The sequence below is a fragment of the Eriocheir sinensis genome, chromosome 29, assembly GCF_024679095.1.
Source record: "Eriocheir sinensis breed Jianghai 21 chromosome 29, ASM2467909v1, whole genome shotgun sequence".
Lineage (NCBI taxonomy): Eukaryota > Metazoa > Arthropoda > Malacostraca > Decapoda > Varunidae > Eriocheir > Eriocheir sinensis.
The window spans coordinates 17,227,238-17,245,444 of NC_066537.1; the positions used below are offsets into that span (position 1 = coordinate 17,227,238).

At 45.6% G+C, this 18,207-nt stretch overlaps 1 protein-coding gene across 19 annotated transcripts in view; it reads right to left on the reverse strand.

Annotated features, from left to right (window-relative positions):
- The window catches only part of LOC127005210 (echinoderm microtubule-associated protein-like 2), a 137,015-nt gene that overhangs the window by 26,198 nt on the left and 92,610 nt on the right, over positions 1-18,207 (reverse strand). For 9 of the 19 annotated variants that reach the window (XM_050873924.1, XM_050873921.1, XM_050873920.1 and 6 more), the window contains 4 exons: positions 5,769-5,852; positions 3,544-3,711; positions 2,862-2,999; positions 1,989-2,061 (listed from right to left, as the gene is read on the reverse strand). In XM_050873924.1, the coding sequence (XP_050729881.1) occupies positions 1,989-2,061; positions 2,862-2,999; positions 3,544-3,711; positions 5,769-5,852 (463 nt within the window). Of the gene's footprint in view, positions 1-1,988; positions 2,062-2,861; positions 3,000-3,543; positions 3,712-5,768; positions 5,853-14,948; positions 15,238-16,135; positions 16,381-18,207 lie in introns of those variants that run through there. The other 10 variants (XM_050873925.1, XM_050873928.1, XM_050873927.1 and 7 more) reach the window with 8 other exon arrangements.

The following is an 18,207-nucleotide window of genomic DNA, read 5'->3' on the forward strand; positions in this document are numbered from 1 at the left end:
GGTAGTCTTCTCCACTTTTTGTGTGTACCTGCTTTCAAACTCATTAAGAACTCTGCTGATCTCAGGACCTGCTACCATCCAACGTTTCAGAGCCGACTGGTCTTCAGTGATCCCGATAATCCCTCCATCACCTTTCAAAATTGCATTTTGTTGCTCGTGGACCTGATCATGAGCAAGTGTCGAAAATTTGTGTGAGCTTTTCTGAGTGACAAAGTTTCCTTCCACGAAGTGTTTATTGACAGCTGGACATCGACTTTGCAGTCTCAACATATCAATCACATGGACAGTTAGCCACCTTGCGTAGTGAATATGGTCCATCGCAAACATCCATGGTATGATTTTGCCGAGGGTTTCGACATACATCTGAAAGTTGGCTTCCCGTTGAGATCTCAGAAATTGGAGAAACAGCAATTCCAGCTTCAGGACTTTGCTCCAGTATTGAAACTGTGGGTGCGCTGATTCCATGTGTTGACACCAGTTTTCGAACGTCAGTGTATCTTCTGGTGTTGCTGCCTCTTGGTGTGCAGCATACGCACGCCTTTGTAATATGTAGAGTGCCGCAGCAGTCACCTGGTGGGCCCATTGCGCTCTGGATGTGTATGAACCTTTCTGAAGGGCATCTGCCCTGCCTTCTGTTGTGACGTTAGCTGTCGCCATCACAGCCGCCCATCCACTGCCATTCAGCCAGTCTCCCATCACATTCAGCAAAGCCATCTCGATGTGAAGGCCACCTAGCATCACCACATATCTTTCTTCACCATAGTGGAGGGGCCATGACCATTGAATTTTTTTGCCAATGGCATACAGTGGCTGATCCATGACGATGACCGGTGTCTGTCCAGGATTGACGAGCTGGGTGGCTTTCTGAATCACATCCATTCCATGCTTCACCATGGCCAATGAATGTGCATTGTCACGAAAAAGTGGCAAGAGCCCAGTAATCGCTGGTGGACGAGGGATATCCTGGAGGCTAGCGAAGTGAGCTGACCAAGAGATATCGTCAGGTACTTCCTGTGACTCTTGCAAGAGTCTGTTTATCTTGTCTAGCCAAGTTGACTGGCCTGTGTCTGAGCTCAAGATGTGGTGTGGAATCAGTTGTATATTTGAATCAACACAGACAGCAATGAATTGGATGTGATTGCGGGTTTTGTCCTTGGAAAAGAACATTGTTCAAAACAAGCATACCAGGTTGACGGTCCTGTGATGGTGAAATATATCGGACAAAAATGAAAGCCATACAACGTTTTAGAGGCATGTGTACCCTCTTGTCAGTAATGTATGCTGCTAAATGATATCTGTAACCAGAATAAGATGACAGATCTAGAAGCAACTGCAGCTACGTCATAGAAACAGTCGGAAATCGATACAAAGTGGAAAAAGACCCCCTTCACCAAAAAGCTCAAATTTGAGCAGGTTACTTTGATCCAATCAAATGGCACCAGATCTAGTCGGAATCAGCATACATTTAAACCTTAATATAGCAATTTTCATGCTTCCTGCCAGATGCGAACATCTTTCTTGATATTTGTCACATATCAGCCCCACTACAATGGGTGTATAGTGGAAGGGGGATGGTAGGGGTAGGGATGGTAGGGGTCCGAGGGGGTGTATTATGTGGGGGAGGGGGGGATTGTAGGTAAAGGTATGGTGGTAAATGGTGACACACATATTGGTTATCTTTCCTATGCTATCCTGTGTATGCCTGTGATCCATGTTACACACACACACACACACACACACACACACACACACACACACACACACATTAATACAGAACACAGTATATACAACAATTAGGACAAAACACACACACACACACACACACACACACACACACACACACACACACACACACAACCTAAATGCATGATCCCTACACATGAAACACACATAAGGAGGGAAGCATGAATGACACACGGGGATATACTCAACAAAAAGGGCCTTCGAGGGGGCACTGAAAAGAACGAACACACTCCTCTAAGACTTACCCGAGCATCCCTTCTGTCATGCCCCGCCGTCTGCCCCGTGGCGATGATCAGCTTGTTGGGGTGGACGGCCAGGCTGAGGAGGGGGAAGAGGAAGGTAATTTATAAGCATAGTTCTTTAGTCCGTATTTTTAAGTGTCGGTCTCCCAGTTCCCCTGTTTGAAAAGCCTGGTTTGTGATCCTAGCGACAGTTCTACACGACCCCTGAACGGGAAAAGACACCCATTAATACCCGATTAGTCTTCTCTGAGACCTTGGGAAATAGTAATAAAGGGAGCTCGGCACGTTCAATAATAGGGACCAGTCGGTGAGAGAGGAGTAAAAAAGACAAGAAGAGAGTAAAGCAACAGAGGCGGGGATAGGAGTAAGGGAGTGGGAGGCTGCGGGGATGAGGATGCTAAAAGAAGGCCAGAGAGAGAGAGAGAGAGAGTGAGTGAGTGTGTTATCTTGTCCGTATCTAATCGAGCCATCACTGACACTTACATCAAGGCGGCATGCAAAGCTAACAAAGGAGAGAGAGAGAGAGAGAGAGAGAGAGAGAGAGAGAGAGAGAGAGAGAGAGAGAGAGAGAGAGAGAGAGAAACTTACTTTTGCCATCTGTACTCGCTCTCGGCTTATCAGTTTCTCTCAGTTTCTCTCTCTCTCTCTCTCTCTCTCTCTCTCTCTCTCTCTCTCTCTCTCTCTCTCTCTCTCTCTCTCTCTTAGTAGTAGAAAATGCATCGCCCATTTTACTCAACTCTTCAGACAATTACTAACCTAAAATACTACAAAATGAAAAAGAAATACTTGTCTACTACTACTACTACTACAACTACTACTACTACAATCATCTCCTCCTCCCCTTCGCCCAACGACCACCTGGAGCCCAACACTCACCACTTAATGTCGTCGGTGTGGCCCAGGTAGTGTCGCTGCATCTGGTCCTCGACGTTGTACAGCACCACCACCGCCGCCACGAAGTACACGATCTCTCCCGTCGGCAGCTGGTACACGTTGTTCCGGCAGTCGCGGCCCCTGGGGGAGGAACACGAGGGGAGGAGGTTAGAGGGGTTGGTGAGCTCGGGGTAAGTGGGGGAAAGGTGAGTGACTGGGTGTGGGATGGGGTATGTAAAGGAATTAAAAAGACATACTAGCCACATAACTTAATACACACTAATACGACGCTTAAAACATCTGACGTAAGTAAGGGAGAGCTTGTAATATGACCGATAGGGATGCTTAGGAACGGCCTTTTTTTTTTTTTTTACAACAAAGGAGACAGCTCAAGGGCACAAAAAAAGTAAACAACAATTTAAAAAAAAGCCCGCTGCTCGCTGCTCCCAAAAAGAATCCAAAGAGGTGGCCGAGGTTATGCGGGCTAGTTAAATTAAAGAGGGTACTGAGAGGGAGTGGTACTTTTGGGTTGGGTGAGACAGACACACAGACAGACAGATGGTGGTGGGGGACTATGATAAAGGGGATTTTGATAAGGGGATGAGGGTGCACTAATATGAGGTAAAGGGATTCGCCTCTAATAATATTAATAATAATAATAAAAATAATAATAATGATGACGTACCTGTAGCCGTAGACCCATTCCAGCTTGAGCTTGGCGGGCGGCGGGGCGGAGGTGCCGGCGGGGTTGTAGTCCTCCCGGAGCGGCGTGGGCACGTACAGGTTGAGGGGGCGGCCGCGCAAGTACAGCTTCACCACGCCCTCCTCGACGTTGTACTGTGCCTCGCGGGCTCTGCGGCAGGGCGAGGACGGATGATGAGGTGTGCGTGGGGGTGGGGGGGGTAGGGTGTTGTGTGTGTGTGTGTGTTTGTGTGTCTGTGAGCGAGAGGGCGTGTTGTTTGGGTGTGGGTAGGGTTGGGGGCGTGTTGTGTATGTGTGTGTGTGTGGGGCGGGGTGAGAAGGCGTGCTGTGTAGATGTGTGTGGTAGGGGGGGGTTGCGTGTTGTGTGTTTGTTGGGGGGTGCCTGGGTGGGTGTTGGGTGTGAGGGGGGCGGGGTATTGTGTTAAGTGGAGGCGTGTTGTGTGTGTGGGGGTGGGGTGAGAAGGCGTGCTGTGTAGATGTGGGTGGTGGCGTGTTGTGTGTTTGTTGGGGGGTGCCTGGGTGGGTGTTGGGTGGGGGGGGGCGGGGTGTTGTGTAAGTGGGGGCGTGTTGTGTGAAGGGGGGTTTAATGTGTGTGTGTGGGTTGCGTGTGTGCAAGGGTATTGTTTGTGTGGAGGGGGGGGAGGGGGCGGTGTTGTGTGGAGGAGGATATGTGGAGGGGGGCGGTGTTGTGTGTGTGTGTGTGTGTGTGTGTGTGTGTGTGTACCGTTGCAACCCACATGCATGCAATGTTACATAAATATTGACGATAATGTGCATATATAGCGAGAAACATACCTCAGTGTTAACCAGAGAGAGAGAGAGAGAGAGAGAGAGAGAGAGAGAGAGTCAGTAACACAATAGACAAACAAAACCACCACCAGACCGTCACCCGCAGCCCATACAATACAAGTCAGCTACACGTTGAGGCCGCGCTGGGCATGGGGTAAAAATTCAACCACAAAATCTTGGCCACCGGCAGACCCAAGCAGGCCCAGCATACCTCCAAGCTTCCCTGAGCCGCGTAACACCCGACAAACAGCTCGTGCCCGATGGTTCATATCAATGGTGTTCAGGACGTGTGTGTGGGAGGTAGATTGAGAGATAGATAGGAATGGAATAAGGGAGGTGTTAAAGAGAGAGAAAGTGACGGTTTGAGGTTGGAGAGACGGAGAGATCTATGGCGTGAGAGAACAGAACGGGAAAAAAGAGAAAGGGAAGAGGGATGGTATTATTAAATGAGATAGATAGATAGATAGAGAGATAGGAATGGAATAAGGGAGGTGTTAAAGAGAAAGTGACGGTTTGAGGTTAGAGAGACGGAGAGATCTATGGCGTGAGAGAGAACAGAACGGGAAAAAAGAGAAAGGGAAAAGGGATGGTATTATTAAATGAGATAGATAGAGAGATAGAGAGATAATAATGGAATAAGGGAGATGTTAAAGGGAGAGAAAGTGAGAGTTTGAGGTTGGAGAGACATAGAGAAGATCTATGGCGGGAGAGAGAAGAGAACGGGGAAAAAAAAAGAGAAAGGGAAGAGGAATGGTAATATTAAATGAGATAGATAGATAGATAGAGAGATAGGAATGGAGTAAGGGAGGTGTTAAAAGGAGAAAGTGACAGGTTGAGGTTCGAGAGACGTTGGAGAGGAGAATAATTTTTGAAAGACGAGAGAGAGAGAGAGAGAGAGAGAGAGAGAGAGAGAGAGAGAGAGAGAGAGAGACTGTAGGAGGGCAAGTGGGAGAGAAAGGAGGAAAAAGGAGAAGCAGCGGGCGGGGAGGAAGGCAAGAGCAGGCAGATATGGTGTGAGACTCGGAGAAGCATAAATGAAAGCACTGGAAGACTTGCAAACGAAAAGGGGACATGACAATCGTTCCAACAAGCAGAGGTAGTAGTAGTAGTAGTAGTAGTAGTAGTAGAAGTAGGTGTTATTGTTGTAGATGCAGTAACAACAACAGAGGCAGCAGTCGGGTGAATAGCAGCAGCAGGAGCAGTAGCAGCAGAAACAGAACCTTTGACGCCAGGGCAAGAAAATAAAGAGAGAGATTAATTAAGGACCAACACATCGAAAACAAGAGAGAATCAGAGAAGCGGCGACGCGAACACACGCACACACGCACACACACAAAAAATCAACGCAAACAGAAAGCAGACAAGCGAAAAATAGTGGCACAGAGAGAGAGAGAGAGAGAGAGAGAGAGCGTGAGTTACCCGTGCCTGCCGTGGGCGTTGGCGAGGGGGGCGTTGGAGGCCCTGAGCGAGGACAGGTTGTGCATGGACCCGCTGTTTGGCCGTCTGGAAGGCAACAACGAGACGACCATGGGAGGGGGGGAGGGGCGGGGGGGCGGCAGGGGGGCGGCAGGGGAGGAGCAGAGGTGGCAGGGGGGCGGGGGAGGGGCGGGGGCGGCAGGAACAAGGGAGAAAAGGGGGGCGGCAGGGACGAAGGATAGGGGAGAGATAGGGACGGCAGGAAGGGAGGAAGGAACAGAGGCAAGGAGATGAAAAGGTGGAAGACTGAAAAGACGGGGAAGAGGCAGGAGGCAGGAGGCAGGAGGAGGGAGGAAAGGGAGGAGGCAGGGGCAGCAGGAGGGAGGGAAGGGCAGAGGCAAGGAGATGAAGGAGTGGAGAGAAAGAACGAGGCAAAGACGAAGGAAAGGGAAAAGGAAGGAGGGGCAGGGATAGACAGGGATGAGGGAGGAAAAGGGAGAGGGAGAGGCAGAGACGGCAGGAGGGAGGAAAGGGCAGAGGCAAGGAGATGAAAGGGGGGAAAACAGAAAGGACAGGGGAGAAGAAAGGGGAGGAGGGAGGGGAGAGAGGGAAAGGGAGAGAGAGAAGGGAGAGAAGGAGATTTAGGGGGGAGGGGAGAAAGGACGGGGTGGCGCAAAGGGTATTGGGTAATGGAGAGAGAGAGAGAGAGAGAGAGAGAGAGAGAGAGAGAGAGAGAGAGAGAGAGAGAGAGAGAGAGAGAGGGGGGGGGGTTGAGGCTCAGAGGTCGGAGGAATGGAGGGAAGTGTTAAAAGGAGAGAAAGTGACAGTTTGAGTTGGAGAGACGAGGGAGAGAAGATCGGAGGGAAGGAGAGAAGATAGGAGGGAGGGAAGAGAGATGTTAGGGGACGGGTGTTAAGCAAGAGAGAGAGAGAGAGAGAGAGAGAGAGAGAGAGAGAGAGAGAGAGAGAGAGAGAGAGAGAGAAAAGAGAAGTTAGGGGACGGGAGTTAGGCAAGAGAGAGAGAGAGAGAGAGAGAGAGAGAGAGAGAGAGAGAGAGAGAGAGAGAGAGAGAGAGAGAGAGAGAGAGAGAAAGACTGAAGGGATAAACGGAGGGAGGTAAGACTGTTTTGTAAGGAGGAAAGGGAGGAGGGAGAAAAAGGAGGAGGAGAAAGGGAAGCTATGTGTGGAGGCATGGAGGAAAGAAGGGAAGGGGAGAGAACACATGATCTACGGAGGAAGAAAGAGGAAGAGAGATTTGCAAGGAAGAATGGAAGGAGGGAGGGAGGGAAAGGGGGAGCGAGGATGAATGGAGGAGATAGGAAGAGAGATTTGCAAGAGAACGGGAGGAATAGAAAAGAAACGAGAGGACAAGGATAGAGGAAGGAGGGCGGGAGGGGGGGACTGGAGAAAAGAAAAGATAGGATAAGAAAGAAGGGAAGAAAGAAAGGGCAAGATAAGGGTAAAGGAAAGAGGGTAGAAAGGAAGGAATGGAGAAAAGAAGGAAAGGAAGAAAGGACGAGATAGGGATAAAGGAAGGAGGGCAGAAAGGGGGGACTGGAGAAAAGAAAGGATAGGATAAGAAAGAAAGAAAGGAAGGAAGGGCAAGATAAGGTAGGAAGGAAGGAATGGAGAAAAGAAGGGAAGGATAGGATAAGGGTAAGGGAAGGAGGGTTTCTGGTGTGAAGGAGCAGAAAGAGAAGAAAGGAATGGAGGAGGAAGGGAGGTTACAGGGCAGGGCGTGGGGGGGAGAGGGAGAAGGGGGATAAAGATGGGTTTCTTAAGCAAATGTGGAGTGAGGAATGGGGGAAGACGAGGAGCCGGACAGGAGGAGGAGGAGGAGGAGGAGGAGGAAGAGGAGGTGGAGGAGGTCAAAAGGGTAAGGAGCTTGGTAGTCATAACACACACACACACACACACACACACACACACACACACACACACACAGACCCACACACAAACGCACACACGTTCAAATATTTGGGTGATTAGCTCAGTCGCCTTTTTAAACACACACACACACACACACACACACACACACACACACACACACACACACACACAGAGCTAAGTAATTGCAGAGATACGAATTGAGGGGTAATTTTTCTCTCCTTTCTTCTTCCCTTTCCTCCCTCCCTTCCCTCCTTCCCTCCCTCCCTCCCTCTCTTCCTCTCTTTCGTGACACGGAGGAAGGGAGTGCCGCCCGTGACTCTCCCTCCGTCACTGTGATCATCCGCCCAAGGTGACACTCTCTCTCTCTCTCTCTCTCTCTCTCTCTCTCTCTCTCTCTCTCTCGTTTTATCACATTTTGCAAGAGTAAAATTTTTTTTTTTTATTATTATTATCATAAGTGGTAGTAGTAGTAGTAGTAGTAGTAGCAGTAGTAGTAGTAGTAGTAGTAGTAGTAGTAGTAGTAGTAGTAGGAGGAGGAGGAGGAGGAAAAGGAGAAGTAGTATTTGTAGTTGTAGCTGCAGTAGTAGTAGTGGTTGTAGTAGTAGAAGTAGTAGTAGTGGTTGTAGTAGTAGTAGTAGTAGTAGTAGTAGTAGTAGTAGTAGTAGTAGTAGAAGTAGTGCCGTGTGTGTGTGTGTGTGTGTGTGTGTGTGTGTTTTAAATATACCACCGCAAAAAAACAAAAAAACAGCAATTACGGCTGAACCCGTGTCTAATGACGGAGGAAGTGAGGGGGAAGGAATGAAGGAGAAGAACACGAGGGAGAGAAGGAGAGAGGGAAGGAGAGGAGGGAGGAGGAAAGTAAGAGAGTGTGAAGAGCAACAGGTGAGAGGGGAAGGGAAGGAGGGAAGGAGGGAGGGAAGGAGTAATGGAGGAAGGAGGGAAGAAGGGAGGGAAGGAGAGTGTTCAACAGGTGGAAAGCATGACTAGAGAGACAGACAGAGAGAAAAAAAGAGAGAGTGTGCATTCAACAAGTGGAAAGAGTGAGAGAGAGGGAGAGAGGGAGGGAGAGGTGGAGGGAGGCAGAGGAGGCAACAGGTGGAGGGAGGGAGGGAAGGAGGTACGCCAGTCAAAACGAGGAGAGAAGGGGGGGAAGGATGCAAGTTGGGAGGGAGGAGGAGGAGGAGGAGGAGGAAACATGGCTGGCATAGTGAGAGAGAGAGAGAGAGAGAGAGAGAGAGAGAGAGAGAGAGAGAGAGAGAGAGAGAGAGAGAATTAAAGAAAAAAAAACTATAAAACCCAGAAAACAATGGCTACCTCTCAATTATCATCACCACCATGACCACCACCATCAACACCACCACCACCACTACCATCACCACCATCACCACCACCATCACCATCATCACCACCACCATCACCATCACCACCACCACTACCATCACCACTACCGTCATCACCACCACCACTACCATCACCACCACCACCCTCACGATCAAGGTCAAGGATGTGGAAAATAAGTAAAAAGCTCCACAGGAAATATCTCCACCCGCCTTCCCTCCCTCCCTCCTACCGTTTGCCTCCACTGCTTCTTTCGCCCTCTCTCTTCTCTTCGTTTTCTCTCCATTTCCATCCCGCCCTTCATTTGTTTTTCCTTCCTTCTCTTCCGACTTGTTCTATCCTCATTCTCCCCCCCCACCCCTTTTTTTCTTACCTTCATTCTCCTTTTTTTTTTACCTTCATTCCCCTTTTTTTTTTCCTTCACTCATCTTACTTTACCTTAATTCCCCCTTTTTTTGCCTTCATTCTCTCTTTTTTTATATTCATTTATCTTATTTTAACTTCATTCTTCCTTTTTTTTAACCTTCATTCTCCCTTTTTTTATATTCATTTATCTTATTTTAATTTCATTCTTCCTTGTTTTACCTTCATTTTCCTTTTTTTCTCTCTAATGCATTGGAGTATATTCAAAGTTGCCGGCCAGCGGGTGTCAAAAAACTCAACTATTCTTTAAATCACCGTAAATTACCTGTGTTTCTCTGGGACTTGTAACAATAACACTTTCATACGATAAGTGACGCTCGTTAATAAAAAATGTAGCTGTTCATTCTCGTTGTTTTATTTATAAACGAGAGAAAATGAATGCCGTGCAGAAGCCAATCATCAAAAATGGTTCTTGTATGAAAGCTTTCCCATGTATCCTTTCCCTTCTGGTAACTCCAATACCCCAGAACTGTTCTCCTTCACCTCTCCTCCGCTCTCAAGAATTTTCCTTACTTTTGCTTCCCCCTCTGTTGCTGTCTCATCTCTTCCTCCCTCTTCCCCTCCTCTTTTTTTCCATCCTTCCCTACCTCTCCCTTTTCTTTTCCCTATTTCCCTCCACTTCTCCTCTTCTTTCCTTCCATTCTTCCCTCTCCTCCTCCTCTTCTCTCCATCCTCTCTCTCTCTCTCTCTCTCTCTCTCTCTCTCTCTCTCTCTCTCTCTCTCTCTCTTCTTTCAATCCTTTCCTTCCTCCCCCCCCTCCTTTTCTTTCCCTCCTTTCCTCCCTCTCCCTTCTTTTCTTTCCCTCCTTTCCTCCCTCTCCCTCCATTTCTTTCCATAATCTTCCTCTCTCCCCCTTTCCTCTTCTTTCCATTATCTCCCTCTCTCTCTCCTCTTCTCTCCAGTATTTCCCTCCACCTCACCTCTCCTCTCCATCCATTTCCCTCCCCCTCTCCTCCTCTCTATTCTTTCCCTCCCCATCCACAGAACGTCAACAATTGCTATTTTTTTTTTCATTCGTTCAAAGGGAAAACGGAAGTGCGACCTTTTTTGTGGTGTGGTGACAAGGTTGTGGTCTCTCTCTCTCTCTCTCTCTCTCTCTCTCTCTCTCTCTCTCTCTCTCTCTCTCTCTAGTTACTGACACAAAACGCCATGTAAAAAAGTAAGAAAAAAAAATGCTTACGTAATATGTTAAGAACGCTCTCTCTCTCTCTCTCTCTCTGGTAACTTCATACAATGGCTCCTTCTTTCCACCACCCAAGTTACCTCCTCCTCCTCCTCCTCCTCCTCCTCTTCCTCAACTTTCCTCCTCTCTCTTCCCTTCAGTAACTCAGCCTTGACTCACTTCCTGACTCACGATTTGCTAGAGTCACGTACTGGTTGTTGTTGTGGTGGTAGTGGTAGTGGTGATGGTAGTTGTGGTGCTACGATTATTGTGGTTGGGGTGCTTGTATGGTAGGGGAGGTGGTTGGGGTGATTGTATGGTGGTGGAGGTGGTTGTGGTGAGAGTATTGGTGAGTAATGGTGGTGGTGGTGGTGGTTGTGGTGGTTAGTAATGGTGGTTAGGGTAATTGTAGTGATGGTGGTAGAGTAATAGTGCTGTTAGTGGAGAAAGTGGTGGTAGTGATGAGAGTGGAGGTGATGACGATGGTGGTGGTGGTGGTGGTGGTGGAGGTGGAGGGATTCGCTATCCATGCCCCAAATCTCAGTTATAGGTTGTTGAATCATTCTGAGTCACCCTGTGTGTGTGTGTGTGTGTGTGTGTGTGTGTGTGAGTGTGAGTGTGAGAGAGAGAGAGAGAGAGAGAGAGAGAGAGAGAGAGAGAGAGAGTTTTTAACATATTACGTAAGCATTTTTTCTTACTTTGTTAAATGGCGTTTTGTGTCAGTTACGAGAGAGAGAGAGAGAGAGAGAGAGAGAGAGAGAGAGAGAGAGAGAGAGAGAGAGAGAGAGAGAGAGAGAGAGAGAGAGAGAGTCATCCGTGTGTGAGTGGTTGAGGTAAAATCACTCCACAGTTTCCTAACACAACAAAGAAAAGAAAAACACCGCCCTCAGCCTTGGCGAGAACTAGACAACCAGAACACTTCTTTTTAACCTTCATTTCTCTTTTTTTTTTCTTTTTTTACCTTCATTCCCTCTCCTTTAATTATCTTCATTTCCACTGTTTTTATTTTCATTCCCCAATTTTTTATACTTTCATTCCAACTTGTTTTATCCTCATTCCCCTTTTTTTTTTTACCTTCATTCTTGTTTTTTTTACCTTCATTCTCCTTTTTTATCTTCATTCTTTTTTTTTTACCTTCATTCTTCTTTTTTTACCTTCATTCTCCTTTTTTATCTTCATTCTTTTTTTTTACCTTCATTCTTCTTTTTTTACCTTCATTCTTCTTTTTTTACCTTCATTCTCCTTTTTTATCTTCATTCTTTTTTTTTACCTTCATTCTTCTTTTTTTACCTTCATTCTCCTTTTTTATCTTCATTCTTTTTTTTACCTTCATTCTTCTTTTTTTACCTTCATTCTCCTTTTTTATCTTCATTCTTTTTTTTTACCTTCATTCTTCTTTTTTTACCTTCATTCTCCTTTTTTATCTTCATTCTTTTTTTTTACCTTCATTCTTTTTTTTACCTTCATTCTCCTTTTTTATCTTCATTCTTTTTTTTTACCTTCATTCTTCTTTTTTTTACCTTCATTCTCCTTTTTTATCTTCATTCTTTTTTTTTACCTTCATTCCTCTTCTTTTTACCTTCATTCTCCTTTTTTATCTTCATTTTTTTTTTTTTTACCTTCATACCCCTTTTTTCTCCTTCATTCTCCCTTTTTTTTTTTTACACATTCATCTTATTTTAACTTCATTCTTCATTTATTTTACCTTCATTTTCCTTTTTTTTAATTTCTTCTTATTCGATTTCTCTTTTTCATATTTTTTTTTTCATTTCTTTCAAGAACAACGCGTGCAACAGTCCCGCCTCCGTCTCTGATTGTCACCTTGTCAATATATTTTTCTTCTTTAGTCATCTTGCAGAATGTACATGTAATCGATTTTCTCTTCGTGCAGGAATTGAGCGCTTCTTTTTTTTTTTTTTTTTTTTTTTTTTGTCTATATGACGATTTTTTTCCCCTTGAATCTTGAAAACGAGGCACTTTGTAGCTTTCCATATACCTACGTCTATCCTTCTTTTCTTATAATGTGGGACTTCTAAACCTCTTTTCCGTATTTTGTTCCTCTTTCTTTTAACTGTAAATGTAGCACGTTTTAACTTTTTTTCCTGTCAATTATTCTCGGCCTTGTAAACATTTTTATTAATATTTTCTTTCTACTCTTGGAATTGTAGCACGTAGTAACTACATTTTCGTTTATTCCCCACACTCGATTTCTTCCGCCTAGCACGGGGAGTTTTTTTCGGTCTGTTTCTGCACGTGTAACTTGTTCCCGCCCCGCCTCGACGCTCCGCCGCCCCGCACACCATGCCCACGCGGAGGTGCTCTTGCGGGCCTCATGATCGACACAGTGAATGTTGTCACCGCGCTACAACTAACCTTTACTTTGTTGAAAGCCTTCTCCATGGCAGAGTCCTTAATGAAGCTAATGTTATGTCTCGTTGGCAGTGTATTATCTTACAGACATATGTCAGCGAGTCTCTTAGCGGATTGTACTGCTTCTTGAGTTTTAGTGAGACTGCTCGTCATGAGTAATAAACACTATAAATGTTCTCAGAGGAAATGTCATCTGACGCTGTACTCGCTTACATGCCAGTGACTTCATGGTGTGTATTTACCACCAACGACTCACAGCAGCAGCAGTAATAACGACAGGGTTCGGTTCGTTCGCTCTAGCGACCGATCGAAACCTGGTGAAACTCCACACTCATCAGCGTTACCATGTACAGAGACATCACACCACCTCGAGGGTGGCTGAGGTGTTTCTTTCACATGTACGCCACTGAACATGTGACTATGTAGCTCTGCCAGGCCTACGAGTGAGCCGAGAAGCCGAGGCGAGTTGGGACTGAACTCATGACACAGAGGTTGCGACCATTGAATAAGATTATCTTATCACCTGTTGTGTTCATAACGTACATTATGTTTTCTGGTGTAGTTTGTTTATATGAATCATATTCTACCAATTTGACTTCAAACGAGCTGGTACTATGAACTCCCTATTTTGATATCGCTAGTTTGTTTCGGTTGTACGAGCACGGATACAAATCTTATTACTGTGTCGTACTGGCGGTATTACTGAATGAATGAAAAAGATAAATTGTATTTTTCCATGTGCAACATATGCTGCCGTGCCATGTTCAGCATTCCCTTCGTGGAAACTGAGCTTTTTCCTTTTCCTCGCGTACCATGTTGTAAACCGGTTTGACCAGCGAGCAAGGAGCAATAATCCTTGAGTCTGCTCGGTCATTCTCTCTCTCTCTCTCTCTCTCTCTCTCTCTCTCTCTCTCTCTCTCTCTCACACACACACACACTTTGTAAGTAAGAGTATTACTTTGCCATATATACAATTAAAAAATACCCATAGTCATGCAATGAAAAAAAAAAAAAAAAAACACGCCGTCAGTAAGAAGCATGAAGCTGGATAATGCTTTTCAGATCAGGCAGTTTGGCGGCTAAGCTCCTCCCCTTCTCTCCATTGCTCTTATCACTGGTAACTCTGAAATACTCGCCCCGCCCCTTTTCATAACCCGCCCTCCCCCCGTGATGCATGTGACAAAGGGGGAGAATGACTTGGATTGGGGTTCGCTTGGTGGGAGAGGGCGAGGTTGATCAGCCAAGTGTTTGCAAAGCGGGTGGCAGCCAAAAAGAGACGTGCAAAAAAAAAAAGTATAGAGGTGATGTAAGCAAGAAAAAAATATCTACCGCGTGACGTAAAAACCTGTAAAACACAACTTGCAAGCACATTTCAATCTCTTAAAACATGTTTCTTCAACGGGAGCAAATATAAGTGGCCATAGAAATATCTACAAAAATACTAAAAATACAATGAAATAACCAGTGGCAAAAAATAAATTATGACAATGAGAAGGAAAAGAACGAAAAAAACGAGATAAAAAAAATGGCTAAGAAAGTGTCGTAACTAACGCTTTAACTTTACTTTTTCTTAAATAAGCAAAAAATGGAAAAATAATGAAGTTGGAGATTACAATGTGAAGGAAAAGAACTAAAAAAAAAGAAGGAACAAAAGATGCCTAAAAAAACTCGCATCAACTATTTTAACTATTACTATTTTCATTATTTTAACTTTTTTTTAGCTTAATGACAGGATGGAAGGCGCATTTATCACAATTACAATGAGAAGGAAATCCACGAGAAAAAAGGATGGCTAAAAAAAAAAATATTTCTTTAACTTCCTTTCCTTTTTAGCTTGACAGAATGGAAGGAACACATATCAGGATTGCAATGAGAAGGAAAAGAACGAAGAACTTGGATACAAAAGAGATGACTAAGGAAACAAAACTAACTACTATTTTAACTTCATTTTTTAGCTTGTCAGGATGGAAGAGATGTCAGGGAGGGGCTGGAGTGCTTTACCTTGCGTTGGCCATGGCGGGCGGAGTGTGAGGGAGTGAGGGAGTGAGCGAGCGGGTGGCTGAGGAAGGAGGAGGCAGCCGGGCGTGTGGTGCAGGCGTGACCTTGACGAGCCGCGCTTCGGGGCCTCCGTCTGTTTGCTTCCTCCGTTTGCTTCTTACCAACGGGGGCACTTAATAACGTGCTTCTGTTCTTATTTTACGAGATTACTGTTTTTGTTCCGAACAGAACTGTATTTATCCTGTTTGTAGATTGCCGTCCATTCGTTTCCTTTAGTATCTTATCTGTAAGGCTGTATTATCAAGTTATCAATTACTATTCTTATTAAGTTAACCGGGTAGTATTTGTTTTCGCTTCGACTGGCCGTGGTTGTCGTGGTGGTTGTCTGTCTCATTGGCGTCAGTGTTGCTTGAACGACGGTATCACGTTCACGTTGGAATCTTTGATATTTTTTTCTTTTCGTTTTACATTGTTCTCGTCGCTGTCAGGCACTTGTCGACGTTGTGTTGCCCTATGTGTGTCTGTGTGTGTGTGTGTGTGTGTGTGTAAAATGTAGTTTTAATGATTGATATATGATTTTCATTTTTAAAAAAACTTTTACGAGGCACCTAAATTTAAACTACTACTTGCTGAACTTTTAATGTGCTGACAAAAACATACATACCATGTATGAACTACATTCATGGTTATCAGCAGTCAAAGTAATACATACATTTTCCGATGTATTAGTATCTACTTGTTTTAATGCACGGCAGCATACGTGGAATAAAGGTATATTTCATGAAAAATTGGTTACTTAATTATTGGTTTGTAAGTTCAATTTTGATGTTGTTGATGGCGGCGGTGGTAAGGCGGTGGTGGTGGTGATGGGATAGAAGGGAGGTGGTGGTGGTGGTGATGGGATAGAAGGGAGGTGGTGGTGGTGGTGATGGGATAGAAGGGAGGTGGTGGTGGTGGTGATGGGATAGAAGGGAGGTGGTGGTGGTGGTGATGGGATAGAAGGGAGGTGGTGGTGGTGGTGATGGCAACAACGGTGGGCGTGGTGGCGTGGGGCTTCCCCTGTCACACCACCCACCGAACCGACACACACACACACACACACACACACACACACACGGAGGGCGTACACACGTGAAGGGAAGGGCGCCAGAAATACCCTTTACGGACTCGACTCAACGCAACACACTGACCGAGCGGCGGCAGAATGAACCTTTCTTTTCCTCCTTCGCAAAACCGCTTCTGTGTGTCTGCGCCTCGCCAGCACCACACCGCCGCGGCCTGACTATTAACTCAGTTTGGGTTACCACGGCGGCAGCCACCACTGATAATACTCGCTGCCCCGGTGCGGTATGATAAGTTTCCACGCAGGAGTCGCGCACAACCTTCCACTACAACGGCGCGCGATAGACTGAAGTGAATGTCTGAATGGAGACAGCAAGGGAAAGAGGTGTTACAGATTATCGTACACATCATGTTGTACTTTCCAGTTTCTGACACATAACTATCGCTAAAGAACATTAGTAATCAGCAGTGGTAACAATAACTAAGTGAATATCGTTATTTGTGCGGGTACGACACTTATGGGTTTGAAACTGATAAATGCGATGTTCTGAGTACGGTAATTTGGTAACACTGATTTAAACTGAGAGAGAGAGAGAGAGAGAGAGAGAGAGAGAGAGAGAGAGAGAGAGAGAGAGATCTGAAACATTTATCACGTAGCCACCTCAAAGCATCCTGCCCTACCAGCTGTATACATAACACACACACACACACACACACACACACACACGGAATGATAATATACTAACAGATTTTTGCGTTGTGTTAAGTTTCAAGCGGCGCCAGAGAGAGAGATAGGAAAGTGTATCCAGAATAACGTCATTTGTCAGAAACGGAAGAGTAAAGAGACAGGAACTAGAGAGAGAGAGAGAGAGAGAGACTGACAATTGCGTAATCGCTTTTCTCTCGTAATTTAAATACCCGGTACATCCTCCTCTCCCCCCCCTCCCCCCCCCGATTTAAAACCCAACATAACACTATTTGTATTTCTGTACAACCAAATTAACCGAAATATATGTAGAAAAATCTTGAGAAAACAATCTACACACACACACACACACACACACACACACACACACCAAATATACCACATCGCGGATTAACCAAATAAGAAAACCAGGATGTCCAGAGTACTTCCTCCTCCTCCTCCTCCTCCTCCTCCTCCTTCTCTTCCTCCTCCTCCTCCTCCTTCTCTTCCTCCTCCTCCTCCTACTACTACCTTGTTACCATATAAAGTTGCAAGAAAGGAAAGGAGGAACAAGGAGTGTGCAAACCATACTGCTGGTCTGACCGACTGACTGACTAACTGACTGGTTGACTGACTGATGGCTGGCCGACTGACTAACTGACTGACTGACTGACTGACTGGCCGATTGACTGACTGGCCGACTGATTGACTGACTGACTGACTGACTGACTAACTGATTGACTGACTGACTGAGTGAGTGACTGACTGACTGACTGACTGATTGATTAACTGACTGACTGACTGATTGACTGAGTGAATGACTGGCTGACTGACTGATTGACTGACTGACTGTGTGACTGACTGACTGACTGACTGACTGATTGAGTGACTGACTGACTGAGTGATTGACTGAGTGACTGAATTAATGAAAGATAATCAGTATTAACGGTCCTTTCTATCACCAAAATCAAAGTGACGATGAAATGGATAGACGAAGACCGAAGGAAACTCTCTCTCTCTCTCTCTCTCTCTCTCTCTCTCTCTCTCTCTCTCTCTCTCTCTCTCTCTCTCTCTCTCTCTCTCTCTCTCTCTCTCTCTCTCTCTCATACATACATACATACATACATACATTACTTCCTCAGCCCCGCCCAAATGATGAAACACCCAAAGATAACACACACCTAAGTTGTTTTTTTCGTGTGTGTGTGTGTGTGTGTGTGTGTGTGTGTGTGTGTGTGTGTGTGAGGGTAGGTCCATGTATACTTAACTAATGCAGTCACTGGACCATAACGGGAGGTACTTTTCTTACATAACTATCAGAGAGAGAGAGAGAGAGAGAGAGAGAGAATAAACATTTAAGACCTCTCTTCCTTTTACCAATAATCTTTGCTTATACTGGCCGACTTCAACCCCCCTTTAAAACCTTTCTTACATTTTGCCTCGGCCAAATTTCTTCTCTAGTGCAACCGTAATCCTCTCCAGCTTCCTAATGCAAGAGTTTACCAGTATCTTCAC